The 12,715-nt window shown below is 39.7% G+C and overlaps 1 protein-coding gene across 2 annotated transcripts in view; it reads left to right on the forward strand.

The window, feature by feature from the left end:
- gpc5c (glypican 5c) overlaps positions 1-12,715 on the forward strand; it is a 132,872-nt gene that overhangs the window by 14,169 nt on the left and 105,988 nt on the right. For both annotated transcript variants that reach the window (XM_057333374.1, XM_057333375.1), the window contains exon 2: positions 1,967-2,128. In XM_057333374.1, coding sequence (XP_057189357.1) covers positions 1,967-2,128 — 162 coding nt within the window. The remainder of the gene's footprint in view (positions 1-1,966; positions 2,129-12,715) is intronic.

Below are 12,715 nucleotides of genomic sequence, written 5' to 3' on the forward strand. Positions count from 1 at the left end.
TGTGGGTAAACATCCTGCTGTTTCCAGCATGCGGCAGCACTTCAAAGCAATGAGAGAGCTTCTGTACAGAATCTCAGGGGTTACATCAGTTGGGTTGCTACTTTAATGACTTTGTTTGCCCATAAAGTTACTTCTGAACTTCTCGGGCAGAAAACATCAGGAAATTGCTGAAGTCTTAACTTAAATAAACCAAAAACATTTTTGTTTCGCACTGAAAAGAGGTGTCTGCCGCATCTTACTTGTGATGCGGTGTTCTGCTTGACCTGTAGTGGAAATGTTAACTGTGACCCTGAGGTCACTGGCGGTCCTGATGTCACCTGTATGTGCAGAATAAAGAGAATGGGATTTTTCATCTGATGGTGATTATGGGATCAAGCTGGTTTTGAACCATAGACTAGTGAAACAGAGGAAGTGTCTACTCGGGCAGAACCACGAACACCTGCTGGGGTCCTAATTTACTTGCCAGGAGCTGAATGCATTCCTTCATTTATTAATTAGGGCTTTGGGAGAGAAGGATGCCAAAGGGGATTCCAGATGGTCTTCTAGATGCCTTTCAAATCTTTAAACAAGGACCCTCCTACTATAATAGCTATTTAACTTAAAGAGTACATAACTAGGGATTTTTAACAACAAGTTTATGTACATAAAAGGTGCAAAAACACTATTATTTCATAATAATAGGCAGTTATTCTCACCTTACTTCTTGACTGACTCTCAGATGATGTGTTCCGTGATTCATCTGTCTAATCCCCTCCTTTCCGCTAACCTAGTCTGACGTGACTGGTCAGATGGTCTAGTCTGCTGTGATTGGTCTACCGCGAATGAGGCTCACGAGCTACAGTGTTTGGGGGAGAAGAGTAAAGTTTTCGCGCACAGTCCTAGCAAAATGTAGGCGGGGACTATATGTAGTGACGTAAATCCGTGGCGGTTCGCGAATCGGACTAGTGACGACTCGTTTGCATGATTCAGAGTCGACTCCCTTTTTTCAAAGCCAATAACTTTGTCATTCATTCACCTTCGGATTTACAACTTGGCTGACTGCTTACTTTAAAACACGGCAACATTACACACTGCATGAAATGTCATTTTCATGATCTTGTGTTATGTACTCTTTAAGTATTTTTTATAATATTTAAGGGATGGTTCACCCAAAAATGAAAATGATGTCATCATTTACTCACCCTCGCCTCTTGTAATTTCAAATCTGTTTGACTTTCTTTCCTCTGCAGAACACGAAAGAAGACATTTTGAAGAATGTTGGTAACCAAACAGTGGCGCTACCCATTCCCTTGCATTGCTTTTGTGTCTATGCAAAAGAAGTCAATGGGTACCGCTGTTGTTCGGTTACCAACATTCTTCAAAGTATCTTTTGTGTTCTGCAGAAGAAAGAAGTTCATACTGGTTTGAAATGACAAGCGTGTGAGGGTGAGTAGATGATGACATAATTTTCATTTTTGGGTGAACCATCCCTTTAATTGACAGGTCTTGGTGTCTTCTGTTATGCTGTCGGCAGCATGTAGCCTGGGATTTTTAAAACAGGACCACTGTTAGTCATGTTGTCCTGAAGAGCAGGTGCTTGTGGTTTTCACTTGACCTGAATCGGTTCCCGGTGTCTGCCTGTACAGCTAATGAAACCCTATCTCATAGATCTTCATTAATGTCCCATGAGTCATACTTGAGTCATAAAGTGCAATGAGGACATTTGTACAGCATGGAAATGGCATGACTCTCTTTCACAGGCCTAACCTCAGAGATCATGGGCAGATGACCCAGCCATTCTATCTTACTCTCTCCTCCCTCTGTGTGTATGTATAATTTAGGTTGTGTGTTGTGTACGGTTTGGTTGAGTTTAGGTTTTAGCTAACTGTATATTCGATCGTCATCCTACTTGATAACCTACACTGTGCGCTAATGTTAAAAGTAAATGCTGTCTAACAAATGTCTCTTGTCTGCTCCCCCTTTTTAGATGTGGACCTGTCAGTGTGCAAGCACACTGGACCGTCATGCTGTACACGGAAAATGGAAGAGAGCTATAGAGCGGCGGTCCTGAGAGACACCACGCAGAACATCAGATTATACAGCTTTGAGCTTAAATATCTCATCTCTACACATGCCACTGCTTTTCAGGGTAGATGGATGGATGGAAGGATGCATGGATGGATGGTGAAAGGGCGAATGCTTGGGCAATATAGCTAAATTTCTTCTAAGGGTGTATGGAATATTCAGTATACAGACGCAAAATTTTCAGTAAATCAGCATTTCTTGATGTATTGTGGTCATTCCTGTCCAGTGTCTGTTAAATTTAAAGAAAATCAAACCTAGGGAATGACATAAAGTCTTCCAACAGCAATTTGAAAGACTGACAGCATGACAAAACACATGAAAACTGTGATCAAATTCAAGGTTATCCAACCCGGTCCCACTCCCAACTCGTCACTTATGGCACAATGGCTTCGAAGCTGACGTAGCTCTTCTTCTGGCTGCAGTTTTTGAACGTCTGTTGGTCACCGGGTCTGAGATTTACGGCGGAAGGTGATTGCTTTCACATCTATTCCTCGTATGAATCGATCATTTCACGTTGGTACCCTTGGAATATGTGTATTTTTGAACGACATTGTGACTGCTTGTATCTTGTGTTTTATATTACGATAAATAAACGTTTACATTACTTGCTCAAACTGCCTGAACAGCGTCATGTTAACGCAATTATCCTGGCCATTAAACTTAAATTAAACTCCGACACATCATTGCAAATTATATCTAATATACAATTTCATAATGGCGGTAAAATTCACGTACCTTGCACGCCGAAAAACGACACCAAAGGGGTACCCTGCGCGTTCAAAAGTGATGCAGAGGGGCGCTGCCGAGCATCAACATGTGACGAGTGGGGAGTGAGAATGTGTTGCGTTATCACATAAAAAAAATCCTAAACACACGTACAAATATTACTGTTGCTTAAAAGTATTTGAGGTCCGAAAAAATGCAGAGCATCTCTTATTGTTTTTACTTGTTTCTCCAGTTTTCATTCTCTGCAAATAAATGCAAATAGAAATATTTTGTTTGAAATTTGGAAGAAATGTTGTTAGTAGTTCACAGAATAAGAAAAAAATAATCATTTAACCTAAACCCTTACATATAAATAGTAAATTCAGTCTTTGAAACAGTCTCTTTTTCCGCTGCTGGATATATTTGGGTTAATATATGGGTAGTTGACAAATAAACCGTTCTGTGTTCTATGGTGTGACAGCGAAAATTTAGCTAGGAAAAAAACTAACAATACAGGTAAATCTCTTATGCTATTTTTATTATCAATATTAATTGTAAGAATACATTATATATTATTAATAGTTTGTTTTCTAAATCTTTGCTGTCACACCATACAACACATGTGCGGTGTATTTGCCAACTATCCACGTGACACATCTTTTTTGAAATGGCTTAGGAGTAAAAAAAATTTCCGAAAAATACTTTGAATGTAAGAAATAAACCACAGTTTAAAATGATTCGGGGCAAGATTAAAAGTGACATTTAATCATTTATTTATAGGCACCAAAACAATACTTTGTGTTATAAAACAGCTATATTTATCATTTAACACATGAAAAATCTTTATGTTGAGGTTTCCATGAATGCTTTTGGGTAGTGAGTAATATTTTGTCCAGTCCCCTGTGATAGATGGATGAGCTGTACAAGGATTAATGGATAGGTGGACGTTAAATTAATGTGTGCACTTACATTTGGCTGGATTATTTTATTTTATTATACCCGGCCATATAATCTCAAACATCTTTCATGAGGACATGACATACTAGTTCCAGATAAGACAGTGTTTGCACCAAACAGAGCTACATTCGTATGGATTGGCTACCTTGTGTACCTGTTTTTGTGTCTTGGGCTTATTTAATCAGTATAGACGGCATAACGGTTTTGTTCCGTGTGGTTTGGCAGCCTGTGAATAGTGGAGATGCTATAGAGTTTCATCTTGGGTTATATGTGAACACGAAGCCATCGTCCTGATCAAAGCCTTGGATTTGTCTTTTAGGAAAGTATGAGCTAGTTGCGTTTAGTCTTAATTATTCCATAATATTAAGTTCTGTTTTTTGAAGTCTAATTATATGTAGAAGGGAATATTTGCCCACAGTCTCACAAGTGTGTCTAACCCAGTGGCCAGACCATAATCCGCAGTAGGGCTTTAAAGAATCTCAGTCATACACAGGCTTGTGTGTGTTTTGGCGGAAAGAACCGGTTGTTATTAAGGTCTACTGTCAGTTCATTCATATGTATAGCTCGGGTGTGAATGAATGGGCACTCACATGCACTAATTCAGACCCACATGATACGTTAACAAGATCTAGCAGCAGTTACACCACAGTACTGGACATTGTTTTTTTTTCTGTGTGTTAAAGAGTGCAAACCATGTAGATGCCTTAATTTTTGCTGCTCAATCAATTCTTTGTCCTTTTGCAGTAGCCCAAACTGCTATACAGAATGCATTGTGTAAATACATTATCTCCTTCGGCAAAGAAGCAAAAGTGTGGCGACATATTAGTTCTGTGTCAGCCATCGTAGTGCTTCCAAAGGGAGGGGTCAGCGGTGGAGTGAGCCATTGGTTGCAATTCGCAACCTCGCCGCTAGATGCCGCTAAATTTCACTGATTGGTCCGTTAAAAATGCTGCACTTTCACATTTTAAATTTGCGAGCTCTTTAAATTTTAATTGATTTTGATTGACTGTCATGATCTTATCATTCATTAGCTGCAAAACAAAAATGCTCAGAAGAAACATAACCATGTTTCCCTTTGGTGTGGTTACTATTACTAATATGGTTTTTACTTGTTTACAGTTAGGGGCGATTCACATTTCGTGTCTTAAACCGCGTGGAAAACACGAGCCGAGCTGCTTTCTCTAGTCAAATACTTGCGGTGCGCATGCGGCACTCTGTAAAGTTGAAGTATTTCCATCTTGATGCAGCACCGACGCGGCTACAAAAATGTGCGCGTTGCTCCCTATTTGTCTACATTTAAAATAACGAACTTGCAAAAGAAGCTAAATGTGAATCGCCCCTTATCGTTCTTGATCTGATCAGGCCTTAAATCAGAACAGAACAGACCTGGGTCTCATTTTTAGGTCATGGCCCATTAGTTGAGAACAACTGATTTAAGTTGATGCATTCATCCAAGCGATTTGTCTTATGTGTCTTTCTCTGTTTGTGCATATATCTGTCTCTTCCCATTTGCCTTGGTTCTCATCAGAAAGGAAGTTCACCAGACAGTTGATTTTTATAATCTATCTTTAGTGTGTTTAGCGTGAGAGTGGGTGTTTGTTTTATATTTATAAAGTTAGGATGGTTTGTTCTTTAAGGAATGTGTGCCTGTAATTAAGCTTAGAGAGTCTGATAAATCACAAAATTATAAAAATGCATTGAAGTTTAGACCACTGTCAGTGATAAAATGAAACACATTTCTACTTTTCTTTCCTTGGGGCTTGAACCCATGATTGTTGCATTGATAGCTTTAAACTCTACCAGTTGATATAAAGGAAAAGTGGAGATGACCGTCAAACACAGTCTGTCAATGTGCACACAGATGTACACACAGTTCTGGAATGTCGTTCAATGAAAATCAATGTGTGTGAAATCTAGTAAAACTCTTATTGCTGTAAGCAGTGTCAATAGATTCCTTCTTGAGGCCATTTGTGCTTCGGGGAAACCCTTCTCTCTTCCTCATTCTCCTTGTCTGGTCTTCATTTCTCGTATTTCCTCCTGTTATTCATCTCTCCCGTGTCTTCATCAGTGATCGCATGACTTGTAAAGTCTCTGAGGAGTCTCCCTCCTTCTCCACATTCTCCTCCTACAGATCATTTGGCTGTATAGGAGAGTAGATTTATCCACTGACTAATTGAGCTTGCCATGTTACTTCCTCAGCTGGACCTGGACCACGACTCGTGTCCCTTAATAGAAAAATGGAAAGGATTGAGGCAGTTTGGCTGGAACTGATGGGCCGACCCAAACGCAGCGCCTGATGTCAGAGCGAGTGGGCTCGGGACAGGAAACTGTGCTCATACTGTACCGCTGAGCAAATCCGGTGGCTTCAGCTTCACACGCAATGCACCTGCTTGGTCATTCCCGTGGAAATGGTGGAATGGATGGATCCTAAACTACTTGTCTCGTCGTGAGATGGACGCTGGTGTTTGGGGAATGGCGCTGGATCGTTGTTCACCGTTCAGGACTGAATGAATGCTTTTGTTGTTTACTTGACAAAGGTTAGAGAAAGATTTAGAGCCGCACGGCTGTCTGTAGCTCTCTAAAGAACACACGCTGAGCTCTTTGAATTGTAATGCACTTGAACAGTTAGATTTAACCAAATTTAGTATGATAATCAATGTTATAGTTATATAGTATAGAAGCCCCGAAAATCCAGCCGATAGTTAAGTCACATGATTTTTCGGGAATAAGAACTGCTCTTGTCATTTGACTAATTCAGACTAGTTTACCTGGTTATTAGCATACTACCTAGCAAAAACATTCTGGTGCTCTTGTACCTTACATCAGGGCTCGGTTGCATAAATTGCTTAGACTAGTCTTACAAGTTAGTCATCTAATTTTTTTCTTCAAGACTAGTCATAACTTCTTCAAGTCAGACCGATTAGTCCTGAGTAATTGTCTGTGAGAATAGCTGTTAAGACACAGTCTTAACTTAGCAGCTATGATTATGCAACTGGCAACATGTCTACCTTATAGTTAAAGTCTGATAACTTGCTTAAAAACATGCAGGGTTATTTTCAACCGAGCATTGGGTCAAAAAGGGACGAACCCAACCGTTGGGTTAAGTTAACCCAGGAAATAGGTTAACCAGCATAGGTTAATTAACAACTCAACGGTTGGGCTTGTTCCTTTTTGACCCAACGTTGTTGTTTTTTTAAGAGTGTATAAAAGTAATAAGCATCTTAGCAAGCCACATGATTTAAGTTATCCTTCATATCTGCAGTACAGGATGGGTCAAGCACAAAAGTTGCACAAAAAACATCTAACCCCAAGTATGAGCAAGAACAATAGTGAAAACCTCTAATCATGGTTGTTTTTAAGAGAAAGGAAAGAAAACAGGAGTAGAAGTAATGTGTAAGCCAGGGGCTGTCTAGGGAGAAAGGGAGTGGTATCTTCTCCAGAGTGCCATTATAGCCACATTCACACGCCTTTTAAGTTGGCGTCTAACTTCCTCGTGTCTCATTATTCACATCATTACCTCAAACTGAAACGGACAACCGAACACACAATCAAAACACGCCTCTCCACCCTCACTCCTCATCTCATCCAACATCATTAGGTTGTCCCAGCATCAGGACAGAGTTGATGTTTTGATTTCCTGTGATGTTGTTCAGTCTTTCCTAAAGCATGGCAATGGTATGAGTTTCATGAGAAAGACCTGCACCAGTCATCTCACGACATGTCTGAAGAGTTGGAACATGAAGAAAGTGTCCAGTTGGAAAACACGTTTTTCTCATTGAAAATTTTAGATGTCGTTCACCCACAAATGCTGTCATTAACTCTCATGTCGTGCCAAACCTGTGTGGCTTTTTTTCTTCCGTGGAACACAAAAGAAATTTTCAAAAAATGTACTCCAGTCCCCATTTATTGTAATTGCATGGGAAAGGTTGACCAGTTCATTCTTTATAATGTTTTACTTTCCACACAAGAAAAAGCCATACAGAATGACATTCGTTATTTTTTGCTTTTGAGGAACCCAAGTTACTCTCTCTTTTGCAGCTGCCCGACCTCTCGTATTCTAAACCTGATTGGCTTTTATGCGTATGAGTTGTTAGTGGGCTTAAATTCTTCAGTTGTATTTTTTCCAAAACAAAAGAAACGCTGGCGTGTATTGCACTCATTGATTTTGTTTGTTGTAACACAAATATGTCAAACGAGTTGTTTTCCAAGAACGATTTGGTTTACACAGCAATTCCCCACATCGGCTTTGGACAGCAGAGACTCTTACTCAATCCAGAGCTGAATGCCAATGATTATCGTGAAGGGATCTATCTGCCTCGGGTGATCGATGTCACTCATCTTAAACCAGACAAGCCAATCACTTTATCTTTTACCGAGCGCTGCCTTTTCACACAACCGCATACTCGTGGCATTTCGAGAATTGTCTATCTTAGAGACTTTAGATCTAAGAAGGCGGCCACTTCTATATACATTTTGAACTATGTTTTAAGTTGTTGGAGAAAAATGTATAAATGAGAAGCTGAAGAACGGGAAGCTATGAGACAATAAAACCGTTAAAGGAAAAGTTCACCTCAAAATCAAAATTGTGTTACTTTTTACTCACCCACATGACGTTCAACATGTTTTTTGTTTTTTCTTTAAACATGTTGAACGTCTTGTGGGTGAGTAAAAAGTAACACAATTTTGATTTTGAGGTGAACTTTTCCTTTAACGGTTTTATTGTCTCATAGCTTCCCGTTCTTCAGCTTCTCATTTATACATTTTAGTAATGTGCTATATGTTCTCTTATCACAGCTGTCCTGCTCAGAGGACTGGGGTGTATGTATTGTCACTAATTAAAGTGGGATTTTAGAGCTCGCTGTAGAGGTGATGAACTCATATCTGCGTCTAACCCGCATGAAACATGAGCCCTTGGCTGGATTACGGGGCTTTCTGGGGTGGAAGATGATCGACAGACGATGGACCCTCGTGTCTCGGACCAGCATGCCCCCTGAACGCTGAATGATGACCGTAGTGGCTGAGGAATGCTGTGTGGCCTTGTGGGTAGGGTCCTGTCTCTTGGCGCTGACAAAAAGGGGTCACATGACCAAATGTTACTTTGCAGTAGATATGATTTAAAATTGAATGCATTTGAAAAGGTGAAATTTGTTTAGTTTGTGAGAGTTTATTGGAGAAACATACACCGTTGTGTGTGTTGGGGATCGTTGGAGTCATTTTTCATTCCTCTCATATACCTTTATTTAACTAATATTGTCTTAATTCTCTAAATACTGTTGTTTTTTAGGCTTTAGTTGACATAATGTATTGTTATATACACATCATAACCAGCTAGGCATTTTTACTCCCTTTTTATGTAGTAGTTATTACATAATTCTGAAGTCTTTTGTCATGAGTTCATCACTAGGTTTGTTACTAGGACATACTACTTATCACCCCGTTTCCAAGATTTTGTATAGAAAGCATAATTGAAAGCACACCATATCTCAATGTTTTAAAACTCACAAATAGAATAACCATTCTAGACATTGTGATTCACACTGTACTATTTTGGCCATGATTTTGCTGTCTGGGACAAATTCTGAGAATCCTAAAAGAAGTCTTTGATCCTTGGCCAAAGTTTTTCATTGGTAGTTTGACATGTTCACCAAGACCACTTGGCTACTCATACGACAACCTTTGACTTAAAACTCAAAACAGGATGGGTTTTCTTGCATTTGTCGGTTTTCAAAAAGACACCGTCGTACAGTCTGGCATTAATGACAAGTCAAATCGCACAGTGTGGAGAAAGATTAATATCTAATATTGGCTGCCATGACAGCATAACACAGATGAGGTAATGTTGGATTTAACTTTACACACAATGGGCCTCATCCATGAAACATTTGTAAATATATGAGTAAATTCAGAGTGATTTGCGTGTAAAACAGACCTTCCAGAGAGCTTTCCTCCGGATTCACAAATACTTCGTAAACGTCAGATTTCGTAGTAAAATGTGTGTATGTTAATGAATTCCAATCATTGTAAACAGGGCGCGCATGCATGCTCATTCACAATTAGCATAATCCCCGCCTATGAATTACAGCTATGCAAATTATGTATCTATGAATTCTGGAATCCTCTGGACTTCATTCTCTGGTTTGGCTACATTATATTGCATAAATGAATAAGATACTAATAGGCTATATGCTAACCAATAATTTAATCAATTAAACTGTGTCCACCAAAGCGTTTTTAGCGTTGGTTGCTGTGATTTAGAATGTCTGCAACTGTAGCCTAGTTGTTACTTGTATCTTATTTTGAAGAATATTACTTAATTTGATGCAGTAACCATTAAGATTAACTACTCCATTGTTGTGTATGATGGTTGGTCAATGTAGTGTTTGTCCCGCCTCTTCTCCACTGTGATTGGACGGCTGTTTAAAAAAGGACAGTGACGAGCTCTGCATTTACCCAAAGTTAAAAAGTTAAAAATGATAAAAGACAGGGCAAAAGAACTCGTGAAATATCATTATGATACATAGTGCTTCAAAATGCTGTGTCATCAGGTTGTCTAAAAGAATACAGAACGTAACGTGCGGTTTTATGCACTATTTACGCGTGGTATGGGTGTACATTTACGCAGGTGTACATTTCTTTTGTACCAACTAACATTTTGAAAATACGAACATTTTCAAGAATCCAAAAATTTACGTCAAAACGACTTTACGAACGATTTACACAAAAAAATCGTTCTGCTCGTGTTTCATGAATGAGGACCAATATTCCTTTATCTCCTTAAAGGTACAGTTCAGCCCCCAAAAAAAGAAAATTATGTCATCATTTACTCACCCACTTATCGTTTCAAAACATAGACTGTATAAAAGATGGACAGCGTGACGCCTCTTCCTTCCATTGTAATGAATTGATCATAAAACGTCCGACGATGGGCGCTGACATGTTACGCAAAAACGCCAGTTTGGAGCCTGGGCATGCGCAGAAGGAATCGTCAATGGAGCCAGAGTCTGCGCAGTAGTGAGCACAAAGTTCAGCGCGGTATCAAGGCCCTGCCCATATTCCCTGATGACTCAATCGTAAACGAAGAAATCATATTATCGCACCCCTTTTTTTATAACATCTAATAACTAACTAAAACCAAACATATTCAAATAACTAACAGTTGGACATACATCAACGTGATAAAAACGGACTAAAATACCAGAAAACATCTTTGGAAAAAATTATTTGAAGTGTAATTGGATTTTATAGTGTGGCTCCTGTCCCATTTGTTTACATGGAGAGGGCGGGGTTTATGGCCCGTACTGCAGCCAGCCACCAGGGGACGATCAAAGGGCCGGCAGCTTCACTGAAACCCTGTTTCAAACCTGCATGACTTACTTTCTTCTACTGAACACAGAAGAAGATATTTTAAAGAATGTACCCAAACAACGGCAGTACCTATTTACTTGCACTGGTTTTGTGTCTATACAGTAGAAGTAAATAGCTACCTCTGTTGTTTGGTTCCCAACATTCTTCGAAATATCTCCTTTGTGTTCTGCAGGAGTTAGAATGTCATACAGGTTTGAAATGACAAGAGGGTGAGTAAATGATGACAGAATTTGGGTGAACTGTCTTTCTCTCAAAAGTTTACGATAAACTCTTACATCTCATTATTGTGCTATCATTTGTTCAGTATAATTTGTGTGATTGAATCCCTTTGCCAGCAGGCCATGCGTCTAGGAAATGAGTTTTGTTCATTAAGTGGATAAGTCATCCCTAAAACCCTTTTGTAGGCCATCTTAAGAGGCTGTAGAACTTCAAATTACATGGCTGTAAATCTGGCCCACATTTTGGCTCGCTGCGATGCTGCAGTTGCACAGTTTGCAAACCAGTAACTTACAGAGCGGTGCTTTTTTTGTGGAGCCGAGCGATGGGGATTAATCCTCCCATCATAAACCTTTATTTCTCTCTGCTGAGCTCATTTGTAATCAGAGGCAACGTTTGCAACAGAATACAGAGGTATTGATTTCTGCATATTGCTCAGTATATACTTCAGACTCTACTGTTTAAAACAAACAGCGTGAAACAGGAACAGTTTCAAATTTTAGCACTCAACATTACCACATTTTTTATTAACGTCTATTAAAAAAACTTTAGTCATGAATGAGTCAAGGTTGATATTGGACATTGGTAATGGAAAGTCTATTGAAGTGCATTGCATCATGGGACACACTATGTACAGAACATTTTTAAGCTTTGAATTGTGGGAATACCAGAAATAGACCTGACAAATCAAATGAACAATGTCTTTTACTCCTGGTCTGATGGTGGAACCCTAATGGAGCAACAAATGGTCTCCAATACCTTTTTTCCCAGCTGTTGGTTTCTGGACTTGTCTGAGCCTTTTGGTGGGATTTCCCCTGGGAATTCCTTTTTTAAAATGTAACCCCCCACTTTTCATGGCTGCAGAGAGGTGACTGAAGTGCTACGTGGACCATCCCCGAATTAGTCTTTGTTTCCATCTGGAAACGGCAGGATTGTGCATTGTGTAAGCTTGTCTTCAGATGGACACATTTAAAGTTCTAGAGGGCCGAACATATTCACTTCACTCGATACCTCACGTCTCTCTAAAAGTTCTTCTGTCGTCTGTTTTTTTTTCTCTCTGTCCTCGTTCGCCGTCTGTTTGTCTGTCTCTCTGCTGCTTCTGGCGATTTTACAGAGCGTTCGTGGCATGAGGCTGCCCTCTGAAATGCGGTAACCTTACACTGCCGCATTCTGTTTGTGGTTTGCTGCTCTCGTTCCAAAGCATCTCGCCTATATGGCCACTTACATGCAAGTGCATTCGCGGTTCGTATGCAGACATGAACAAACTGCGGCACATGGCAAACTGACCTTTCCATTTCTCGCTCTCTCTTCTGCCAGGCTCTTTTCTCTGTTTATTTCACATTTTCCATTCACTCTGTTGCGCTTGGTCTTGATTTCCACCACTTGGTTAAACTGCACCATTATTCAA

Source organism: Triplophysa rosa, linkage group LG5 (genome assembly GCF_024868665.1).
Source record: "Triplophysa rosa linkage group LG5, Trosa_1v2, whole genome shotgun sequence".
NCBI lineage: Eukaryota > Metazoa > Chordata > Actinopteri > Cypriniformes > Nemacheilidae > Triplophysa > Triplophysa rosa.